Source organism: Fundulus heteroclitus, chromosome 4 (assembly GCF_011125445.2).
Source record: "Fundulus heteroclitus isolate FHET01 chromosome 4, MU-UCD_Fhet_4.1, whole genome shotgun sequence".
NCBI classification, from domain to species: Eukaryota; Metazoa; Chordata; class Actinopteri; order Cyprinodontiformes; family Fundulidae; genus Fundulus; species Fundulus heteroclitus.
In genome coordinates, this window is record NC_046364.1 from 18502804 (window position 1) to 18527988 (window position 25185).

Here is a 25185-nt window from a genome sequence, read left to right on the forward strand (position 1 = left end):
TTCTGAATGCCCTTGAGTCTTTGCTGTTTGTCTGCTTTCTACATTAGTAGAAATTGTGTAATGGGCTTAAAAAGGATGAGGAAAGTGTCCAAGTACAGGACAAATGCAGCGTCAGGTCTAAGAAATCATCTATACCAGATGAACAGCATATTAAAGTTAGGTCTGTAAGAAACCAGAAAGAAATCCAGCTGATGGCTCTACGACCATGCTAGAACCGTCCTAGAACCATCATTGCTGGTATTTAAAACCAGGTTTCTGTCTGTGAGTTCAAACAGGAGGAAATTGTGTCTTTGTCTCTGTTTTATTTGAAACCGGTTTCTGTCAGTTCAGAACGCTGGCTCGTCCCTTGATCTTTTCATACCTGACTTTATTGTTTGGTCAGAGCAAAGGTGGCGAGACAAAGAAAGACATTTTCCCAGGAAGGTGCTGGACCAAACTTTACATGACTTTTAGACCGTTAGGAGAAATATTCATAAAGAACACATTAAAGGATTACCACGTTCGTAATAAAAATCAAGTTGATCCTGTTCTCACCATGATTTGCAGAAAAGCGCAATTTTTCTTGAAAGTATTCAACAAAAAGGGTGTTTTGAATTTAACATTTTAATGTAACGGTCGGAGATGTTCTGTGACTTTAAAGTGACTTTTATTCTGAAATTATTTCCAGGCCAGAAATTCTGAGCAGCTTTCATCGTTTTCCAGCACAGAAAAAGATTTACTCCTCTCTAAATTAAGCATGTTTTGTAAGATGGGAATTAAGAAAAAGAAAACCCATCTAATAAATGTACGACCAGAAATTGTTAGGAAGATATAAAACTGGTTCTGTCACATGAACACTTAATTTGGAAGGTTGGTTAAAAATATACATGTGAACAACATATTCAAATAAATTGAGCTCCTGGCCTCTTCAGTAAAGGCAACAAATCTCTTAGTGAAACCTTCCTGGGATGACTGGGGCTCTCTCTCTCTCTCTCCTCCTTGATTGAACTGAATCAATAAAAAGTGCTTCTGAGTGTTTCACATCTAAACCAACAGGCGTTCAAATGATCGCATTTACAAAGCAGGAGGAAAATGTCAGGCTGATCTGTTGAAAACTTATGAAGATTTCATAATGTTACTGTGATTTAGACCAAAACTGTTTGGTTTTAGAGAAGAAAGTAACATCTAGTTCTTTAAGTCATTAAGTAGTGATATTGGATTTAGACACTCGATGGTAACCTTGAATTAGTTAATGAAAATAATAGAAATTAATGGGAAGACTTGAGCCACTTTTATTCCTTTATATTAACAACGTATCAGTTGTTTTGTTTAAGTCCCCTTTATAGAAATAACAAGGTTTCTCCTTGGTAGAAAATATTAAGAAATGATGATTGGCGCAAGATATTTGTAATATAATATAATATAATATAATATAATATAATATAATATAATATAATATAATATAATATAATATAATATAATATAATATAATATAATATAATATAATATAATATAATATAATATAATATAATATAATATGATACTTTAGCTCAGCACTTGAACCACCAAAGAAGCATTCATTTTAATACAAATACTTTATTGACAATGTTTGTGTCTGTGTGATGCAAATATGTTGATGGAATTGAAAAAATATTGAGAACATGAACCAAAGTCTGTTGCTTTTACAGTTTAGGTTTGCAAAAAGACACTGAAAAGCTGTAATGCATATATATATATATCGAATCAAAGTGCATATTCTTGTTCCTTTTTATGTTGACAATATACACATTACACTATACATAAATAATTGCATCGTAAAAATGACTCACGTATTTACATGTAAAATATATTTTATATAATATATAAATTTATATTAAATCTAGGTAGATTACAATTGGGATACTGAGTCCAGATGGTTCCTGTGAGTCTGGGGGGGTGTTGGTGTGCTATCTGTGGGTGTTGAGCAGCACCTCCAGCCAGCAGGGGCAGGAGGTGATGAACTGTCTGGAGTAACAGGGGCCCCATCCCTTAGCAAAGCTGATCCGGATGCTGTGGGGGTCCCAGGGCCCCTCTTGGGTCTCTGGCTTTATGCCGTGCTCCGTCATCCAGCTAGAACACTCGAAATCAAACACCTTGAGGGAGAAACCGGGCATCACCCTTTTCACGCTCAGCCCACGAGCGCTGGGCAGGTCCAGCGTGGGCGAGTGGACGAACACCGGATGCTGGCTGCGATTGTAGACCCACACGCCGTCCGGCTCGCGGCTCAGCACGATGCCGAAGCCGATCTTACTGCGAATCTGCTGTACGTTGCTGCTGCTACTGCTGCTGCTGCTGCTGCTGCCTCCTCCTCTGCCGTGGCCGTGCTGCCGATACGGATCCGGTGTGCCGTGGCTGCCCGGGTCCTCGCGGCGACTGTGGTAAGCGTTGGCGTGGAGCTGGCCGAGGCAGAGGCCCGTGCCCTGAGGTAGGTCATAGAAGATGCTGAGCGACGGCTCGAAGGCTGGATACAGGCGACCCACGCGGGTGCGCTGCTCCCAATAGGCGACGCTGCACCAGTGAGAGCGCTGTCCGCCGGAGGTGGAGGAGCCGATGGAGGTACCAGTGTCTGACGGGGAAACAGAGATGGCAGAAGTAATATTAGCATCAGTCAGCTTCTATTAGCTTCCTATTACTTTTTCAGTAAAAATGAAGTACCTGCATGAATACAACCTAACATTTCTACCCCACTTCTCTGCTTTGCACAGTGCAGCGAGGAACAGGTCGTCCTATTTGTTAATGGGAATGAAGGGTGCAGATCATCTAAACCAGTTGCCCCCAAATCTGGCCCACTGGGCCCAGTGTCAGGCAAGCTTTTAGATGTTTGATTGCTCCACCACAGCTGATCTAAATGGATTTTATCAGCTCCACAGCATGTCAAGTTCTGTATACGCCTGTTTATGATCCATTCCTTTAAAGATGTGCTGGAGCAGACACATCTCTAAAGGTTTGTAGTAGGGTGGGAGAAACTGCTGAGCTGGGCCTACAAATATGGGGGACTGAAGCTGAAAAGATGATCCTAAATGTTCAACTCAAAACGGTTAAATAATCAGAGCGTGCTTTTATCTTATCAGTTGTCTATTCAGCAGAACAAATTGACTTAGCATGTCCAAAAGAACATTAAGTTCCATGCAGCTTCTTCGCCTCAGAAAAAACAACTAACTTCTTTCCCTTAGAAAAGTTAAAAGATAAATAAAAATGTTGACGTATTGGCCATTTTAATGTGACTGAAGAAAGATGCACCAATGTCTTTCACTGGTTTCCAGTGAGGCTGGCCTGACGCCACACGACTGCAGGATAAAATATATGTGTTTAGTAGTTTTTTAGTCTACATATTACGCCATATAATAAGAGCACATACTGGAATTTTTTCTTAAATAGATTTAGTGTCATCAGTTGTTCTACACAATTTGTTTTTTTTAAAGCCTTTACTCTTTTCCTTTTTGTTCTCTAACTACGTTCTCAACGCATAAGCACAAAATCAAGTTGGGTTTTTTACCCTCTTCATACTATTTGTTCTTCAAATCATGACTTGCTGAGGTTCCCGTCAGCAATGTGGTAAAGGCCGTATTTGCTGTTTTTTTTGGTAACTTAGATAAGCCATGTTCAGTAATATAAAACAAACTTGTTATCCTAAACTAAACACAAAGTTGGCAAAAAAAAGAATTATCTCAGTTTGTAAGAGAAAGTCGTTTTCAATGTTTTGTTAAGTAGCAAAACCACACCCAGGTGTAAAAACACAGGCACGTCTTATGGCCCCGGATACAAGTTTTGGATTATTGAATTTGTGTGAATTTATTTCACACAAAATGAGATTAATTTATCGGAAACCAAAGGATGTTCCTTATAGATACATACATATATATATATATATATATGTATGTGTATTTTTTTTTTATATATATATATTTTTTTTAAACGCACATTATATTACAGAAATCCGGACACTTTTCTTTTACATTATGGAATACGGAATAAAACCTGTAAAAAAATATTTTTTGATAATAATCCTGACCTGGATAAAAGTGATCAAACCAAATTCCAGATATTTCAAGACTGTAACTGGATGCTGTGTAGTGAGATGATGGATCCAGCCACTTGATGTGAAAAGTAAGACCAGAATGAAAGGCCCTTAAACCTGCATTCTTTATCATGACCTGAAGGGGGAGACAAAACGGGTAGCAGAGAGATTCTATGATTGATTCATTTACTTGAAAGTTTTTTTTTTTTTTTGTTCAATCAGCAGTTTCCTTTACTTTTTACTGGAGCAGAGAAAATAGTGGACAATTATATACGTTAGAGAGTTGGATCTGTCTCTCTTGTGAAGACAAATGTGCTGTATGTGTGTGCAGTGAAGAAACATTAAGAAAGGAGAAACATTAAGAAAAACTTTGATTACTTGGAAAAGACATCAAAAACAAACTGATGACCATAATTAAGTCCATTTTAATCTTTCTCCTCTGAGGAGAACGGACCAGGAAACCAACATCTCCGTTTTAAGCCTGATGCTGATTTGCTCACAAAAGAATGTTCTGTCTTAAGTGAAGCCATTCATGGAGCCCCTTGTTGCATCGTCATGTTGCGCTCAGTAGAATGTTTCGCTTCAGTTTGTCACCTGTCCGTCTCGATTTGAAACAGGAGGCTAAAACACTGGTGCCCCCACCTCCCCCCTTGACATCCCTCACCATCACCCTCTGCGGACCTTCTTCAGGTCCAGAGGTAAATGGGAGATTTAGAGCGGCAGAGAGGAGAGTTGGGGGCCGAAAGCATTCAGCTCTCTGTCAACCTAGCGTAAGCCCATGAACCCCTGACCCCCCGGCCCTCATGCTATCAGCTCACATTAACTCCCACACAAAGTGATGCCATTATTTTGCTTCAGAGACTCCATTGACACAGAAGATTTAAAGACCCATGTGCCTGTGGCCCCATTCCTTTCACATAACAGTGAATGCCCCCTCTTCACCCCCAGATGATGATGGCCCGCTCGCTCTCATCGACACGCTGCTTTTTCGGCGAAGCCGCGACCGGGATAGGTCTGGATAAGTTTCACGAGTTTCTGAGCGTGCGTAAGGGGCTCGGGATCTTCAAGCCCGAGAAAGGACAGAGAGGCCGGGCTTTCACACAAGCTGAGCCTTTCCGACTGAAACAGCACAACGGCAAACACAGAAACACTCGCGCACAAAATTGCACTTCTCATCTGAGGCCCACGTGTGTCATTAGTGAATTCCAGGCTGGCAACTCCTGCAGTCTGGAGGTTTTACAGCTCTCCAATAAGAGAGCAGGCAGCTCAGCGAGCAGGATCTCTCTCTCTCTCTCTCTCTCACACACACACACACACACACACACACACACACACACACACACACACACACACACACACACACACACACACACACACACACACACACACACAATGACTCGCACACACTTTTACAAGCTGCCCTCTTCCCTGTAATAAGGCAACACAAACATGTCTGGGGAAACACAGGGAGACTTTATGAGCTCATGATCAAATTAATGCCCAAAGAAAATAAAGAACAAAAAGATTTGTTGTGTTTAAAAAAAAGGATGCATGTAGCAACAGAAGGTAAACAATATTATACTTACCTGTGAAACAATTCAAGAGTTTTACCTGGTTTTTTTGTTTTTTTCTCTTCAGTTTATAACTGGTTAGCAAGCTGAAGAGCTTGTTTAGAGCGCATTGAGCGCCTGGGCTCAAGCGCTTATTTGGGACTTCAAAGCTTTTGGCCAGGACTGGATTAAAGTCATGAACAAAAAAATTACAGTATAAAGCAAGAATTGCTCTGGATCAATAGTTCCTTGGATGCTTCATCATGTGTTGCTAGTGTCGTTTTCAGAGGAGTTTGTTTGTTTAAGGACAAAGACGCTTTTCACAGGTCCTATCAGATCTTTGCTGGATGTTTTTTTTTTTTTTTTTTTTTTTTTTGCTCTCCTTAAGGAGAAGACATTTTTCAAGCACTGACATTTCTCAGTTTTTTTTTAATCCACTTCACATTCTCTCATAGTTAAGTACAAGGACTTTAAAATGAGTGAAAAAAGCAATCCAAAGAAAACCCACCAGAGAGTCAGGCAAAATAGGTATAAAAAAAAAAAGCCTGCTTTTGGAAAAAGTCCTGCTCATTAAAGTAAGTATGAAGGATTTAGAAGGGGTGCGAAGCGCTATCACGGTGAGAAGTTCAAAACCCTAAATCACGATCTGCATCAGTGTTTGACAGCCCCAGAGGAACAGCAAGACATGTTTAATGTTGCTGGCACAGGCCTCAGTGTCATCACGCTCAGCCTGGCTATCCTCCAACAGAAGGTATGACAAGCTCGTGTGAGAATGGCGAGGGAGGGAGGAAAGGGGCGGAGGAGAAGGAGGGAGGGGTGACCAACTTCTTCAATGGAATTTTTAAAGAGGGGTTCAGACCCGAGGTTATCAGCGTATTTATGTCTGAGCGGAGGAAGTCGGGGGAAAGAAGAAAAAAAAAGAAAAGCCGTGGGTGCCTGTGATGTGAGCGTGCACGCCTGCATCTGTCTGAGAGGGCTGGCAGCAATTACAGCGTCCTGCAAGCATTTAGGCCGACCACCATTTAAGAGCTCTGTTTACCAATTAGATAAGTAGCCTTTGTTATTTCACTTCAAAATCACTGTCTCTTAGTGCCAATCTCGCCGAAGTGTCCACCAAACTTCGCAGCAGCTTTAAGACAACAAATAGGGTTAATTTAATTTATATAAAAAACATAATATAACGCAGAATAATATCCACTCGTGAAAGAATTGTGACCGTTTTAGGGGACAGAGATGTTTGCTTGCAGGCTCCCCGTAGACGGTTGAAATCTGGACTTCAAACATCACGAACACTCATCTTTCCCATTTCATTTCCTCTAAATTGATTCCACACAGGTCACAAATGAACAAGCAGAGTAAAAATAGATATTTTAGTACTGTTTTGTGGTGCCTTACGTGCATGCGAGGACAAGCATTTTTACTTCTTCGCCTTGTTTTGTTTAATTTGGGTTTAAATCAAAGTATACAGGGCACTTCTTCCAGTTTTATGTGGCTTTAACAGACCCAAGGCATTTTAAACAACATTTTAATGGAGTATAACGTAAAAGGCGCAGCGCTTTCAAGGTAACAAGAGGATGTTCTGTGCTCTGTGTACAAAGCTGCACTGCTATCTGCTACGATTACGAGTTTTGTCTTAATTTTGTCTTGGAGAGAAACGACAAGGGGACAGAAAACTGAGACGAGAAGCTATTATAGTCCAGAGAGCAGCGTGGGGCTTGAGACTGAGCTGTTTCCACATCCAAAGACCGCTTTCTGCTCAGTCAGAGCAGCTTGATCTAAAACGTCGGTCTACTGGCTGCTCAAAGGACAGCACACATCAGTCAAAGTTAAAGAAATGTCAGCTTAGACTGCTGCATGGTCCTCCACACCGAGTTGAGCGCTGTGCTCCACAAATGGAGTGCAGCTCAAAGCCATTGCTGCACCGCACATTAGATGCAGCCGTCAGGACGCTTTTAAATGTTTTAGGTTTAAACTATGATCCTCAAGTAGGTTTTTGTACTTGATTGTAACCAACTCTGTTAAATAATTCAACAAAATGTTTGAGTTCAGAGACATCCAACGTGCTTCATGTAACATTATAGTCTCCAAGGCAAGAATTTGAGGAAAATAACTTAATTTTATGAAATACATTTATATTTCCATTACAAAAAATAACTTTTTTTGACCTACATAATGTTGTTGCTTTGATTTAAAAACAGAGATACAATGACTATTAGGCTAACCCATTATGTTGTTTGTATGAAACCGTTGTATGTGGCACTACATACTACAAAGCAAAATACACGCAATTTATCCTTTTCATAAGAGAAAACCTTGTTCTTTGCTGATGAAGTAGCTATAAGATATAAAATGCACGATCATATGAATCATGTTTGCTTTTACACATGATCACTGTTTACATTACAAATATAGTAACCTCATAAACACAGTCTAATGGCTTTGTGAGTGAACATGGTATGGTTTGCAGTAGTCTGGTGAAAATAATACATCTTTATTTCAACAAATTCAAAAATGAACATGTTACAAAGCATGTGTCTAAAATATGGCTTGAAGACAGAAAAATCAGTAAGAGAGCTCAGCGTGTTGACAGTCCCTGTGTTGGAAACCAGACTTCACCATTTGATTTAGTTCTTGAACTGGTAATCTGTATCAGAGTTAAAACCTGATTTCAGCTGCAAATGTTGAGACATGATTTAAGGCTAAACACCAGAGGGCCAGTAGGGTGTTTCAAGAGAGCTTGATTTTTTCCAAACAGACATACACGACACTGGAAAACTTTACAAAAGTAAAGAAAAAACATTTGGTAGTTGTTCAAACATAACCAGGCAAATTTTTTTACCTTTTTTAGTTATCCTGCAGGAGGCTGTTTATTTCACCACTAGCTCAGTCATACTTTTTAATTAGAAATGATTTCGTCAGAAGGACCTTTTACTGCACGAATGTGTTAATCCTCATTTTAACGAGACATATGATACTTTTCAGTTGTTCTGTTTCACACTGAAATCACTCAGTTGTGGTGTACATTAAGTGGAACTACAATGCTTTGGTCTGAATGCCTTTCTTAATTTACCCCCCACGTTCCCCATTTTTATTTCTAGCTACGTTTGCATGGAATAAAGTAACCGGAATAAAGGGCCGATTGGAATAGAAAATGCGTCAAGTAAACAAGCCATCAGAATATGATCGGATTAAGCTCAATTGAAATGAAATTGTAAGCCGAATGAGAGAGGAGGTTTATGCTGATTGATAATCCGATCAACGTACATTTAAACGTTTGTACTCAGTAACGTTCAACCGTAATTAGAACATCGTGCAAGTCCAGCCTGGGCGCTCGAAAGACGAACAAACTTGTAAATTACTGCTTTGTTTACTATTTTTTGTTGTTTAGCAAAGAAGGAAGTGCTTCTTCTTCTATGTTTTTTAAGGGAATTTGATAACTGCGCATGTCAGTGTGGTTCTATTCTGAATCAAGCCAGATGCATATACACGCACATTATGATCGGATTAATTGATTGTGTGCCCATATAAACGGTAAAATCCAATTATTTAATCCGAATACATTTTAATCCAGTCGAGAAATTTTGCACTTGTAAACATAGCTTCTGTTCTGAGGTGTTTCTGAGAGCATCTCATCTTGGTGCTATCTCTTTAAATCTAAAAAAGGCACTTTATGTCATGCCCCCTCCAGGTCTTAGAGGGTTCCACTCCATCCCGTTCGGCCATTTTTGTAGTATGCTTGGGGATGGTCTAATGAAGAGCCGATTGCTTAACCACTTGTAGCTCAGGCATATTTTAGCGTGGACTAGAAAATCGCTCCGAGGAATAAAAATGGCTGGTTCAAGAAACTAGTGGGCCGGACATCAATGGCTTTATTTAGCAGTGCAGCAGACAATGCTGTGACGTAATTGTTCAAAATAGAAAACAGAAAAAAACTGAACAGAAAAATACAACCCAAAAAGAATATAAAGATATCTAAGCAGCTCCTGGACATAATACATTAAACTTTTCTGCAGTCTTAGAGACTCAAGGCAAAATGTATTTAAGGGGTAAAAAAATGACATTTTACATGATGTTTCCTCTTTAAGGAGGATTTTTTAAATTCCTTTTAACACTCACAGTGATATAACATCATCCAAATAAAGGTGATTGAATTATTACTGACAATTTGACAGGACCGCACATGAAAAAGTGAAAACTATTTCTACAAAACATGCTGATTACATTTGCTCCATGATTGTATTTGTTTATTTATTTATTTATTTGTTTGTTTGTAAAAAATGAACAAATACATGTTGAAGTTTCTCTCTAATTTTGAGCTGCAGTCTGAACGTCTTCATCACATCATTAACCTGAACAGGAATAAAGTCTGGGAGGAAAACCAGGGAAATAGAGGAGCAGAGGAAAAAAAAAAAAAAGAGGTGGACTGGGTGAAAGAGGGAGCACACAGAACGAGAGGGAGAGAGAACCTGCCAAGCATAACCAGCATCCACGGAAAAAATGAAGAGAGAAAAAGAGACTGTGAGAAAGAGTGGGAGGGAGGGAGACCCTCGTCTTTCATCCAGTGCCAAGGATTAGATTCCCCTCCAGTTATTAGACTCTTCCACTGTGCTGAAAGAAGTGGGAGGGTTGGGAGAGGGGGAGGGGGGGCGGGTGTGTGTGTGAGGAGGACAGGGGGGACAAGAGCGAAGTACAGGATTTAGCCGCCGACCATCGGCGGTATAGTTCCGATGTTTCGTTATAACCCTATATCATCATGTTTGCTGTGGAAAACTCAAAAGCTAGAAATGAAATCATTAAAAAAGGGAAAGAGAGAGAAAAACACCCCCTTTCTGAAGGGAAATGGTAGATTCTGGGCTGTTTGAGACAACTATCATTAGAGGGCAACATCAAACCAGCAAGCCACATTTAAGCTGGCGTCTCGACTATCTCTGCCATCAGCGAGCTGCCTTATCGCCAGACGAGGCCTTTACAGTCGAACACAACCCAGGCTCTCACACACATCAACACACATTCTTGCACGCTTGTTTTTTTTTTTTTTTGTTTTTTCCTCTTTTACTTTTCACTGCAAAGTGGGCCTAGTAATGGAGCAGAATGCAACTAATGACGTCTCTGCATTCACCAAAGCAAGAAATACACCGCCAGCCGGTCGCGTTCCTTGAACCTGGAGGGCGGCCTGGCCACAGGAAAGTTAAGTGTGCGAAAATTCCTGAGATCTTAGAACCAGAAAGCTCCCTCCAGAAGGAAGAGAGAGAAAGCAACCAGCTTCCTGCATTTCTACTGCGACTTCAAAGCGCTAAACAACTCACCTTGAGGAATGCCGCAGCTTGAGCATATGCATAACTGCATCCCTGACAACCCTGCTGTCATGTTTATTATCATCCATTAAACCAGAAGTCAGGGGGGTATTTTTGGAACTATTTCTGCCAGCTCTTGCGGTTTGTTCCTCTGTTGCATGAGCAAAAAAAAGGCTGAACAGGGGGTGCTTGTTCACATAATTTAAAGACATCAACAGCTCAGCACCAGTTCTATAAGTCTGCGTAGCTTCCACCGAAGCAGCGTTACGTGCACCATCGTATGTCTCCACGAATCACGGCCCTCCAACAGAGTTTTTTGCAATTTTAGCATCATAACACAAATGGTGAAATAAAATTTGAATTTGATATTTTGATTTTTACATCGGATGGTTTAAGGAGACACTAATCCAGACTGAGACTAGGAGAGAGAGAGAGCTAGTTGACAAGTCTTTCCCTCCCAACACATTCCTGGACAGGCCCTTTTCCTCAACACTTCCTCCCCCCCGCTCAGAGAGTCACAAGGGTCAAGTTGACAAGTCTCTCATTGAGCCTCATGTGGTCCCGCTATATGGCCTTCACTCCTCACAACATAATTACACTCATTTATTTGTGGAATAGATCCATTTGTTCCGCTATGAATAACGAATTATGAAATTCCTTCTCAAACATCGTTTGGATAAATGACCCTGCGCTGCAGACATACAAGTGTCGACTGAAAATGCGACGCACAACCCTGACATATGAGGCACAGAGTCAGGAGATGCCGATAGAAATGCATTTTTAAAAATATTTTTGTACAACCACCCCCAAAAGCAAACATATGATCTTCTAACTAGATCCTTTCGGAGGACTAAAAACAGATAAATGCGCTTTTTAGTTCTGAAAAGGCGCTAAAAAGATTATTAACCTTTTATTTAAATTCCTCATACCTCCTTTGCGACATTGTGTATGTGTGTGTGTGTGTGTGTGTGTGTGTGTGGGGGGGGGGGGGGGGGGGGTAAAGTCAGAGTCCGACATCTGCAAAGAATCTTTAGGTTCTGCAGCATGGCAGGCTTCCATTAAAAGCCAAATTGCGAGTTGGCAAAAACTCTGAGGGAAAGCCACAGCCAGTCCTGTAATTTAAACCTTATTTTAAATGGTGATTGCCTGACAACATGGACCCAAGGAGAGGGAGGAGAAATGCGACTCGCAGAGCCCTAAAGAGGGAGGACAAGCGAAGCAGAGTAAGCAAAGGAGAGTGGGCAGCTGACAACAGCAATAAATATTCTGTGCTTTATATGGTGAATGTGCTGATCAGAGAAAATAAAATGAAAACAGGTCAAACTAACAGAGAAGCGGGCCTAAATAAGAGCGCACGGCAACAAATAGGTCAGCGAGAGACAAATACGTAAACTGTGTTGAATGTTTTATTTCCTTTTTGGAATTAATTAAAAAAAAGCCTGCTTTTCTTTTTTTTTATGTCGGGCTGCTGTCACAGCGTTTCCTATCGTACCATGCAGGCTGGCATATTGAAAATGAAGGGGATTGGGTAAAACAACAAGTGTTGTCCTATCTTTGAAGCATGCATGTCAGTTTTAATGCGCTCTAACTTTGATTAGTGCATTTGTGTTAAAGGTGTGCAATTAGCAGCTTTTTTCTGCATTATAACAATAGTTTTGCTGTAACATCATTATTAAACTGTACCTCTTCTTTCATACTAAAGGATCATCTGACCATTTAGGAATGAAAATTTAAACACACCATATGAGCTGCACATGGTCTGATAGTTAGTAGACCAATTGATTCAAAGTGGTGCCATCTTATGAGTTTCACTGTTGGTTTTAAGCATCCTGCATGTCGAGGTGAGTTAAGCATCGAGATAGCATGGAGTCATAATAAGCTGCAGCAATAAAATTGGCCTGTCCAAAACATTCAAACTGTCTAAAATGAATGTTAAATGAATAAGTTGATGTTGTGACCATTATTTCCTCGGCCGTCGTGTCTTCCTAGACCTTTGAACTGAAAGGCTGAAACACAATAGTATGAAGAGAGTATTAGGCTGAAATACTGCCCAACTAAATATGTTTTACTCAATAGGGGAAAAATGCTTAAAAAATGTGTTACAACTTTAAATAGTCTGATTTATTCACATTTTACATAAATAGGCAATGTCAAGTGGAATCAAATAGCCCTTAAAGCAAAAGTGCCAAATTTCTCTTTCTCTGACTTCCTTTTAACTGATGTAAAGGAATCTGACAGAGCAGGCGTCTCGTCTGAGTGGGCAGCATTATCACTGCTTTCTGTGGAAGTCCTGATTGCAATCTCCCCATGTTTACCAAAATAAAAATGTTTGTGCCTGGCCTTAATTTGCCATATTTTCTGGTTCCAGAAGAACCACAGACAGCAGAAAAAAAATCTATATGTTTTTAGTTTTTATCAGTTTACCTTCCTACTTCTGACAGCACCTGGGTTAGAGGAGAAAAGAACATTGACTGTTTTTCCATCATCATCAATGATGGCACTGTAACCTCTCCTCTGGTCTCTGACTAGACAGCAGAGGCTGGAGAGAGCTGTATGTTTGTCCTTGTTATAAATCACTATACTCAACACTGTGACTGCAATAAAACATTTGCAAGTAAGAACCTGATAATACTCCTTTATCACATTACCGGCTCATCTTGTTCAAACTTGTGGAACAGTGACTTTGAGCTAGCCCTAGGTGCTTTAAGTGATACTCAATTTACCATCCAGCATGAAATATCATCTACATTGTTTTATAATATGGTCACTGCCAGAGGTATGAGAAAGAGGTTTGAGAGATATCCGTGTAAAGGTCCCCCATATCTGAATGACTTACCTGACACAATTAAGATAATAATGAAGCCAACCTAATTAGCAGACTGGCTAAAGTGGCCTAACAGAGACCCAGTAACAGAGTTAGCTGCAGATGTGAAATGGATTTTAGACAGTCTGTGTGATCCCTAGTGGCTCTCATTTTTATTCTTGCAAATTTACTTTGTCAGCAGTTAATGACCTCATAAACTTGGTTCGTTGGGACAAGTCGTCTTTTACCTTGTCCTGCCAACAAACTCTGTGCCCTCTGTTTAAGAGAAAAGCCCCTCCCACTCTAACTCATCATCAGTTCTTAGCATGGCTTCCCTAGGCTGGCAACAACAGAGGCATCTATTGGTCAATTCACCCCTTCGCTATTTTCTACCCCACTTCTTACTCATGCATTACCATTTCGTCCCAACCTTGTATTTTAATACCTTTGAAAAAATCTATTTCATATTCAGTACTTAACTATTGTGTTTATTTTCTCCGTTAAAGCAGCACCGTGCAACTTTTAGCCACTAGGGGCACTAGACTTGTAGATCTAGCCCTTCTGCAGGCCACTAGAGAAACTGCCCTGTTGCAAAATTAAAATGTTTGCCTCTGTGTTTTGGAATCTGATAGCAGACCAATTTGGACAAGCAAACTGAGAAGTCATGGAGTTACTTTGAAGACAAGATCACATTCAGCGCTCTAGATTATCCTCAGAGCTGAGCACACAGAAACTGGGAGTGCCAAGGCGACAGTGCACATGAGACGAGACGAGACGTTCTGGCAGTGAGTGGATGACTGAGGCGGGTATAAGTAGGCGTGTGAACAGGTGAGCAGAGTGGACTCTAATTAGTGCAGCAGGTGGATCTGATTAAGAGCAGATGGAAACTGAGCTGATTGGATAGTGGCTGGTGGCTGAGAGGTGGCATGCTGAAACTAGAAGGAGTTCAAAACAAACAAACAAAACCCTAAATCATGACACGCTAATGATCCTCACATGGTACTAAGATGCTAAAGAAAAGCATATGCCAAGGAAATACGGCCCAGACCGTTACACTAGCGCCACCAGCCTGAACCACTGACATAAGGTAGGATGGCTCCATGCGTTCATGCTGCTTATGCCCAGTTCTGACTTCACTGTGTGAAAATCACAGCAGAAATCAAGATTCACCAAACTTAGCAAAATTTTCCAGCCTGTTATTGACCAATATTTAAACTGTAGCCTTGGCCTGCTGTTCTTTACTCGCAGAAGTGGCACCTGGTGTGGTCTTCTGCTGCTGCAGTAGCCCATCTGCCTCAAGGTTAGTGTTGTATGGTATTCCACATACCTTGGCTGTCGCCTTTCAACCTCAAACGAGTCTGCGCCTTCTCCTCTGACCTCTGACACTAACAGGAGATTTTCATCCACACAACTGCAGTTCAATGGACACGTTCTCTGTTTGGGAACACTTTCTGTTAACCCAAGATGGTGGTGAGTGAGAATTGCAGTGGATCAGTAGTTTCTAAAATACTCAGACCAGACCATTAGGCACCGACAGCCATGCCATGTTAACACACATTGCAGATTTTAGAGTAAACTAAAAAAAAGCTGCGTCTTCGGCTTTGTTTACCCTTCCTTCAGAGAAAAAGGATGGCGATGGAAAATATTTGAGGAAATGGCAAATGGTTAATAGGCCAGCGCTTGTTGTTAAATTCCATAGCCTAAAGTGTCTAAGTCAGCCATAAGACTAAAGTGTTGCACGCATGCCAGAAAACAGTTTCTAGATCCGTCGACAAACAGATTCTCCCTGGAAATGCTGAAACGCTCAAGATCCTGGATTACTCTTTAATCTGATTTCTATAAATGTGTCTTAAAGTTCTTTCAGGCATTTTTTTTAAAATCACCAATCTCAGTAGATAATTTACAAAACCTTGTTTAACTACGTTCCCCTTCACTGACCCGCAGAGCTTCACACGTAGTGAACCAAATTGTCTAGTGCGGCTCAGCTTCAGCCGAACTCCTAAAGCGGCCCCCGTCCAGCCATGTCAGGGCAGTTTAGTGTTGTTTCCTGAGAGTTAATGCAGTATGTTCATACATATATCTGATGTCACTCTCTAGACTTAGACCCCCAAGCCCCCCCCCCCTGCACTTCTTTCACTTCAAGGCCCCACCTTTCTTCATTTCCCAACATTCCTGGGCTGTGCCACATCAGTCAAAGGCCCAATTCATGGGGTTAATGCCGCAGTGAGTGCAGACAAGGCTTCAAGACAGGATGTTTGGCTGATACCTCGCTTTGCTAAAGCAAACATGCCCCCAAAATATGATTACCAAGGGCAGACTGGGAGCAGTGCTCCTAGCCTCACTTCAGTTCATCCAGGTCACACTAATGTCCTCTAAGTATCGCAGCTTTACGTGTTACCACATGTTGAACAACCCAAACCTGATGGCAACAAGGTGGACCAGTTTGAAAGTTAGAAGAACGGGGACTAGGTGACAGAGATATCACATATTCTGATATGCAATGCAACACCCCAAAATAAAAGAAAATGACGTTTCAATCCTGGGTCACTGCCAAAGCTGATAGAGCAAAATATAAAAATATCCCTGCTAATATTAACTTGAGAAAATCTCTAATTGGATCCTTTAAGTCGGCTCATGTCATGCTACAAATAAATTACTTAACAACGCTAAGCTGCTTAAAAATAAAGGAAATTGAGTAGGGTATTTGTTTTATGTCGGAACAAAACATTTCTGAGGAACTCCAAACAGAAACCTGTGGTTTCTTTTTCTGTGTATGCATGCAAGCGCAGCGCATTTTGTGGATTGCCTCCAACACACTGAAAAAACTAACAGAAGAATTTAAAACTACCACCTTGTCATTGCTACACTGCTAAATGTAATAGAACAAAAAACACTTTAATCTGGTACAAAATATTTCAAAAACACAAGACAAAACTTTACATATATATCGAAAATGGAATTAATAGCAAAAAGCATGCTTACAATCAAAGCTAAACCTTAAGTTCCACTTGCTCCAGGTTAATAACAATGATCATTTTTATTTGCCTTTGCAACTTTGCACATTTAACAAAATGTGTTGTCTGCATTAACCCGTCTCTTAGGGAGCAGGGGGCTGCCACGGTAGGACGCCCAGGGGGCATTCTAGGTCTAAGGGTCTTGCTCAGGGACCCAGAGTGCCAGTCTGTGGGATTTGAACCTGTGAACTTGAAGGTTGCCCTGGACGCAAACGCTCTAACTACTAGTCCACCACTCCCCACTTACAAGCTAACATTAGCACTGCAGCACAGCTAGCTGCTGCAGGAAGTCGCAACTAATTAGGCCATTAATATAGCATGCTCTTTCATTTCGAAAAAATTACTTCACTTATTTTTCCTACTTTCCAGACAATGATATAATCAATCAGTTGTTTCAGGTGTCTGTAAGCGTGCAAAGCAGTACAAGAGATCATTCACTGGCATATATAGCATGAAGTTGCAAAACTATTTGATCTTCTTACTTAGAAGTAAATAAGGTGTGCTGTGACTCTATTTCTCTGCCATTTACTTAACAATGTGCCATGAACTATATAAACAGTACCTCACAATTTAATTTAATGATCTCATTAATTATTAATGAAATAATTAAATACTTATAAATACCCAATCTTGATAAGTAAACCTGTTGCTGCTGTGTTTAAATGCCTAATAGTCAGAGTAACACATTGTTATCAGCTTCTTAACCATACCTCCCATGTCTTCATACAAAAAAAGTGTAAATGATAAAAACGGACTCAAATGCAATAACATCCATCATTTTAATAGGTATTTCACTTTGCCCAATCTTGGCTCTTATTTAGTTCAGAAGAATGCATTGAAAACAGGACTTTTTTCAGCCGATACACCCTTTCTAACTGCAGACAGTAAAAGTTAGGGTTAGTTACCGTAATCCATCCTTGTTTTAGCAGCGGGTGAATTATAGACATTATTGGTCATTTAACCCACTAAGAAAAACCTTCAATACTGGAAATGACTGATTAATGTGAGTCCATGTTTTAACCAACCAAAGTTTTAATTTTAATTTTGTACATATATTTTGCATTTGGTTCACCTTTCTCACTAACATCAGCTCCAAATGTTTTTTTTTTCTCAAACAATGCCCAGGATCATCGTGAGCTTTTCATCCCCCATTTTATTAATTTGCATACCATGTCAAAAGAGCGACTAAATTTAAATACAGCAGACGGGCTTTGTAATTTGAGAAATAGCAACAGAAGCCTTTTTAAACAGTCCAACGCCCACGAGGGCTTAGACGTCCACTGTGAAGGTAAAAAAAAAAAAAAAAAATCACATCTATTCATCCTACCCGACTCATTGCGTGATGGGAGAGCGTGTGTGTGTGCATGTGTGTGAGTTTTTTGTCCCGACAGGGCCCCTATGTGAGCACACTGAGACGATCTTATCACAGAGTCAGACAGAAATTCCTTGCCGTCTCTCCTCCGTCACACAAACACACAGACTCACACACACGGAAAAATAAGCAGCTGAATCACACGTTTTGTTGGGAGTCACACAGGGACGATCTACGGAGAGATAATCATACTAAGCTTCTAATTTTTTCCCTTGTCATAGCAGGCCTGCTCGCTGCAGTTTAAAGGGAACGTTAACTGATCGAATGATAACAGAGACCGGGGCAAAGGTATGCATGGACCGCGCCCCGCCGTGTCTTTTTTTTTTTAAGGCTAAGCTGGATGGCTAGATTTTGATGGTATAAAAAGATGCTAAAGTGTCAAAGTACATGTTCGGTGCTTGTTTTTGTTGAACAAAAAAAATATCAGAAGCTTAAGGTGACACACGGGAGGATTACCTGCACAAAAAGGATTCATTTACTCTCTTGAAAGGATCTATCTGAGCTTAAGGCTTTTTAAGATAGCTAGTCATCTCTTTAATACATGTTGGTATGGGCTGCACGTTCAGCTCATTTCCTGTTATTTGGCTGGCTTCAGCTCCTAACAGGATTCATATAGCCTGTCAAAGTGAACAACAAAAGCCACATGCAGATTTCTTGGCTCCCTCTGTTTACCTAAGTCTCGCTCCTACTTACGCTCTTGGCCCAAGCTCCGGTTCTTGGCTCCAGCATTCTGGTGTGAGGGGGCAGGGGTTAAGAGACCACACACACACACACCACATTTTGCTTAAAGACCAATGTATTTCTTCTCATATCAACAGCCTGACATGGGTCCTTTCCGACTAAACATTTTAAAGAAGTCTCAAAATCCCAATCTGAAACTGGACATGTTAACTTTGACCAGATAGATTTAGGGTATTTTTTCAGATACACCTCTTAATGCAAACACTATTCCCATTTCCACTTTTTTTAAAATCAAAAGCTATCAAGGAAATTAAAACAAGATGAGATTTTTTAGTGAAAGGTATATATTTATTGCTTGATTCTTTGATTCAGAGGTTTAAAGTGTAATTTTTAAAGCCATTTAAAGCTGATCACTGCATCCTTCGGTCATTAAAAGATTCCTAAACAGATGCTGGTCAAATCAACCATTCACCATTTATACTATTTATTTATTTTTTGGCATTTTATACACAGCTTTTGGGATGTTATAAACTGACCTTTCATATCAGTTTTTAACAGCCGATGATATATATATATATATATATATATATATATATATATATATATATATATATATATTTTTAAATATCTCTAGTCTGCTGGGAGGAAATGTGGTGAAATGACTCCCAATGCGCAGCATCCTCAAACGGGAGAGCTGCTTAGTTTTTAATCAGGAATCATAGTCTGCCATATTTCACTGGTGTTTACGGGCCCAAATGGAGATAATTAGAACCAAAATAAAATGAAAAAGGATGGAGTGCTAAGCCTTCAGCAAAAATACATAATTATGGTACAATTATGATGAAATGTTTTCTTCAGGTTTACGAAACTAAAGTAGGAAGGGTTGCATGGGTATGAAATGGCCCAGAGTATCCAAAACTCAAGAGATAAACCTGTGATACGCCTGTGCACAACAGGCAATTAAAAAAAATATTTATTATATTTAAGATTCTTTGTTACTATCAGCAAGCAACAAATATGTTTCTCAAATTTATTTGGCTCGAGCTGTGGAAAACAACTAATGGCATCACTAACTATAAGGAAATAGGATTTTCACATCAACAAGGTGATTCGCCAAGCAACAACATTCAGATGCAGCTTATTTTCTGTAGATAGTTCTTGATTTAGTTCTCACGCTTTAAAGTTTGTCTATTTGGCACAATGAGCTGTTACAGACACATATCAGGACAGAAAGGTTGAGAAAAGGCAAACCAAAGTCCAAAGAGAAAACTTGTCCACACTACGGGATGCAAATGCAAAGTTAAAAACTGATTTCATTGATGCTGGCATTTTAACATGCAGAATTTATTAGACGCCTTATTAAAGGCATAGATTCTCAATTTATGTTTTAATGTGCAAACATATCCCCGGCCACCCAAAACTGAACAATTAAACGATGTGTGGGGAAAAAAAACTTGTGAAGTCTAAAGATAATTTCAAGTGAAAAAGCCTCCCTCTAACTGTACTAGGTGCCCATTCACCTTTCAACACCGTCCACAAGTGAGCCCAGGGAGGCTTGATTGAGTGGGTTTGTGGGTTTCTTCTAACGCTACAAGGACCTCTCCACCCGACCCCACCACGTAAACAAATAAAGCTCCAGTTTCATCATCTAGAGGGGGCTGTTTCCTGTCCCAACTCAGTCCTCAGGCCCCCCAACCCCCCCCCCCCCCCCCCCCCCCCTGCCTGTTTCCACATATACACTCGCACACACAAAACCCTACACCGCCGCCTCATCAGAGCGGCTCGGCTCTCCCCCCGCCCCCAAAGTGCCAGCCTCTTTCCACTGCTCAATTGCAGAGAGGAATGAAGGGATTTGAGGGAAGAAAGAAGGAAAGGGGGGATGGGTGGCTAGAGAGGCGAAAGGGATTGGGAGTATGCACGGGGATCTTGTTGCAGCTCCGTCCCGGCAAAATATTTCGCCGTGGAGAAAGCGTAGACGAGGAAGGAGAGAGAGAAATGCTACACTGCTGCGGCATCTAGATAGTGAGACCCCCAGACCCCCACCGAGCCCCCCATGCCACTCTCACAATAGGACCTTTATGCAGTGGGCCTTTTGGGTTGTCCCCGCAGCCTTTGAAGATAGGGGGAAAGCACAACATGATAACGCCAGTAAATATAATTTACCCTCTTGTGCAAACATCCAGGAAGGACGCATGGTATGTATGTTTGAATTAATGAGTAAGCGTGTCTGTCTTTTTCAACACACAAACACGCACACACAAAACAAAAACGTTTTCGCCACTCCGAGAGGAAACTTAGGCAGAACGGGAACTTCAAGCATCAAAAAGAGATAGTTGACAGAAAAAGGCCAAATACGTCTTGAGTAAAAGCGCAGGTGACTCACCTGTGTAGTCTCTTGGCATAATGTGGGGCGGACTGGGGAGGAGGGGGCGCGCAGTTTCAGTGTAAGACAGAGCTGAGTCTGTATTGTTCACAAAAAAGAATACAAGAGAAACATGAGATGCAGATCATTTTTCTTTCCTGTAACTTATTTAGGAGGAAAAAGTGCCAGGAGGTAGATATTCATTTGGAAATTGTTTTTTTTTTGTTGTTGTTGTTGTCTGCTGTGACGGAAACAAATTAAGAAACATTGAATGTATCTACTGTAAAATATCAGACACAGTTACAACGAGCTGATCAGGACATTGAGTTTAACAGAGAGTTTCCCGCAGAGGAAACTATTCTTATAGCCCATGCTCTCAATAACTGGGTGCCACCTTCAACAGCAGCAGCTTTGCAAAGATAATCCATGTTTCCACTCTAAAAAATGTGACGCTGACGACATATTTCTGTTAGTTTACCAGTTTGATGGGTGGGTAGGCCATTTTTCCCCCCCCAAACTTACCCAGTAGCTTGTGTTCATCTGAACGGGACAGAGAATACGGAGGAGGAGGTGATTCTGAAATTACAACAAAAACGGAGTTATGGTACAAAGATGCCATTAAATAGAGGCTAAAAACATATTCACTTAGATCCTTAGATTGAAGAACCCGTAAAAGGCCAACAGTGTAACTAGTCAATGGTTTCAGTGGAGAAACTGTGTGAAGCTTGAATATTTAGAAAGGCATTTTGGTTTAAATTATTTGCATGGGAGAAACAAAGAAATGGCCTGCAAAGTACCGAGCTAATGAGCACCTACACTAAAAAGATGAGTTGTTCGAGCACAGCGGTAGCCTACATCGGAGAAAACTGTAAAACTCCAGGCACAGAGTGAAGCGGACCACAGTCAACCTAGAACACTTGCTGGTCGCTGGTGTTTCATTTTCTTCTGATTTGGATCCCTAACTATATAATCTTGGCAACCAAGCTAAGCGCTATTAGCAATTTAAGCTAATAACAATGTACAGCTGTGCTATTAGCACCTCCAAACACCGTAGCAACGTGCCACCAAGGGAAGTGGTGTCGTACCGCTTGTGTAAAGAATCGTTTGACATAAAACAGTTTATTACTGCAGCTGCTACTGGGTTTTATGTGAAAGGTGGCCATATTGGATTTTGATGTTGGGCTTGGTGAGAGACCGTCGACTTTCACACTTGACATTCCAGTTTTCAGGGACCTTTTTGTTCCTTTACACAACTACAAACGTTGAAGTCTGAACTGCTGAGGGATTGTGAGTGAAAAAGGGAGTGTATGATTAAATCACAGCAAATCATAGCTACTGAGGTACAAAATGACCATCAGCAGTTTAAACATGTCTGTTAAGCTGGTGGTACTGGGAAATTAGAGGTGACATACTTTTAGAAAACAACATTTTCAGAACCGCCGTCTTTAAAGATAACTGATTTGAATTTCTCAACAACCATGGTTTGATTTACCAACCAGATGACTTCTATGTCTGCACAAGGCTTTATCCCTATATAGCAAAAGTTAATTGCAAAGTGAAGTCTAATTATATTGCTCATTCTAATTCAGATTTTTCATAAACCTATTTTACCTCTTAGACAGTATCCTCGGTATCTTATCGTTTTTAAATAGCTTTACATGATTCATCATCTTTGCTGGTGTACTTTCTCCTGTGTTACAACTTTTGCTACAGCAAAACTAACTTTTTTGTTCATTTCAGACGCTCAAAGGACGCTCAGAAATCCTAAGCAAAACAGATGCTGTTGCTGGGAGAGTCCCTTCAGTACAATGCGGACCTGGGTTTGTGGCCGCGGCCCCTTTAAGAGCAGAGCCAGTAATTGCTGGAGTCCTCAGTCTGTCAGATACCCAGCGAGTCAGTCTGGCGCCAGCGCTATGCAAACTGTATATTATCGGCACTCCTTCACCTAAATAACAAGAGGAGGACCTCCTTGTCAGAGCAAAAAGAGCCGAAGTGCAACCTGAGAGCGTACGTTGTTGGGACTGTGTAGGCCGCAAAGTTAAACAAATTAAAAAAAAAAAAAAAAAAACAACACGCACACAAAAAGGCCAAAGGGGACAGAGAAAAAAAGTGAGAAATGAAAAGTTCATTAAATGATAGTGAACGAAATTAAAACCCATTGTTTTTCTTTCTTTTTTTTTTTATCAATGAAATTATCAGGCTAAAATCTGCAGAAATATTTGCTGGCAAGAACTCGCCAAAAAAATTGAGCCTTTTTTTTTTCTTGACTGACACATCAAACAACAAAAACTTCTGTAGGCCTCAGGCTAACAAAGCTCATTTGTTGGAAATACCCATTTAATTCATGCATTCGTTTATACTATGTGAGTCATCGTCGGTCTTCAAGTGGATTTGAGTACAATTAAATTTGTGAAATCTTTTTTTAGAGGATTAACGTTTTTACCGGGACCTCCACCTGCAATCAGACCTGCGGGGCTTCTTCTGGGACTCACGGGGGCCTCAGTATGATGTGAATGTTTATGCTTGATCATTTGAAATGCGTTTTTTTTTTTTTTTATCCACTCGGGACCCCTGGTAATAACCCCCTTACCCATCCAACCCTCCCAGGCAGTGTTGGTGTCCTCACCTGGCCCGCACAGCCGGCTGTAGTGATAGGGGTTGCAACACACCCTCACGCTGTCTCCGGAGCCGAAGCTCTGGCAGTGGCATAGCGCTTTGAGTCGGGCTGAGAGCGGGAGGTCGCTCCAGCGAAACAGCCGACACAACAGATACTGCGGGGAAACGTGGTGTGCGCTGAGCCGCAGCTCGGTCCTCGGCACGATAACGCACTCGCCCGGTACCCCTCCTTTGGTCTCCACAGCCTTCACCAGAGCATCCAGAGACCTGTCTTTGAGTCGTTTCAGAAAAGCGTGAGCAGTGCTCGCCAAGTCCTCCTCAAGCCCAGTGCGTCTAGATGCGCACTGACAGTGGGCCCCTCCGTCTTTTCTCAGGGCCCAGTAGGAGCTCCGTGGTCTGAGATCCCACTCCCCAAACAAACAGCACGTCACCGTACTGCCGTCGCCCTCCTGCTCCGGCACGGAGCTCCTGCGCCCTGCGACGCGCACGACACCCAGCTCGTCGTCCGGCTGCTCCTCTTCCTCCCTCTCCACGCTCTCTGTCATGTCTCCAGCCTCCGCGGAGAGGCCCGGAGCCGCGTCACTGCGTGTCACCGACCTCTGCTCGTGTCTGTGGAGCCTTCCCGAGTGACCGTGCCGTCCTGCCTCGCCTCGTCTGCATCCATCCCGCACGTCGCTCTCGGTGACCAGACGGCTTCTCCAGAGTCGCCGAACAAGACCGGAGCGTTTCGACTTGAACATACGACAACCTAGACAGTTTTGGAAGAGTCCTGTCGGTCCCGTCCACCTCTCGGGGGATGCCGCATCGATTTACACTTGTCTCCAAAGACCGGGAGTTTGTGCACGGTGCGCACAACGTGCGCAGCCGGTGGTCGCGGTGTCCCTGCTCTCATGCAGCATCAGAAACTTAAACGCAGACAAACGTTGCGAGAAACATCGTCGGTTTTCCGAAGAAGGCTGCACACACAGTCACTGCTCGGTGAACTGCTGTCGCCAACTTAATTAAGCCAAAACTTTTGCCGCCCGCCCTGCAAAACCTTCAGCTCTCCAGCACTCGGGTGATCCAGCGCACTGTCCCCAGAACATAGTCAGACAGCATCAGTTTTTCATCAGTAACAACCTCATCAGAATCAAACAGCCCGAAGTTCTCCAGAGTTTTGCCTGGATCTTTAAGAACCCCCTTCCTTTCACTCCTTAAATAAATCCTCACAGCAATGGTAATCCCGTTCCTAAACGTCGCCGGACGCGGCAGCTCTTCGCCACTGTCCCGGGATAACGCGGAGAGACGCCCGGGCGCTCCGGTGCCAAACTACCGGACGGATTCCGTGGAGAGGAGTTGTTCCTAAGAGAGCTGAAATTACTCCACTATCCACTCCCATGCAAGTCGTTTTCAGAGCTATGCTCGTGCGCGCGCGCACACAGAGAGACACGCGCGCGCGCTCAGACACACGCGAAAAC

General features: G+C 41.7%; 1 protein-coding gene across 1 annotated transcript; it reads right to left on the reverse strand.

Annotated features, from left to right (window-relative positions):
* Positions 1-1555: 1555 nt before the first annotated feature.
* LOC105936367 (mothers against decapentaplegic homolog 6) lies at positions 1556-25185 on the reverse strand. Its single transcript, XM_012877160.3, has 4 exons — positions 23739-25185; positions 21635-21688; positions 21134-21211; positions 1556-2584 (listed from the first exon to the last, which is right to left on the reverse strand). The coding sequence occupies exons 1-4, from the start codon at positions 24466-24468 to the stop codon at positions 1926-1928; spliced, it is 1521 nt and encodes a 506-aa protein (XP_012732614.2). The 5' UTR covers positions 24469-25185; the 3' UTR covers positions 1556-1925.

What these genes read in the sequence shown, in the direction of transcription:
- LOC105936367 (XM_012877160.3), bottom strand. Translation starts at nt 24,468, where the DNA reads ATGTTCAAGTCGAAACGCTCCGGTCTTGTTCGGCGACTCTGGAGAAGC. An exon ending in AGATGAACACAAGCTACTGG is followed by an intron (nt 21,212 to 21,634) that starts GTAAGTTTGGGG and finishes TGAACAATACAG; the next exon opens with ACTCAGCTCTGTCTTACACT. An exon ending in TATGCCAAGAGACTACACAG is followed by an intron (nt 2,585 to 21,133) that starts GTGAGTCACCTG and finishes TTTCCCCGTCAG; the next exon opens with ACACTGGTACCTCCATCGGC.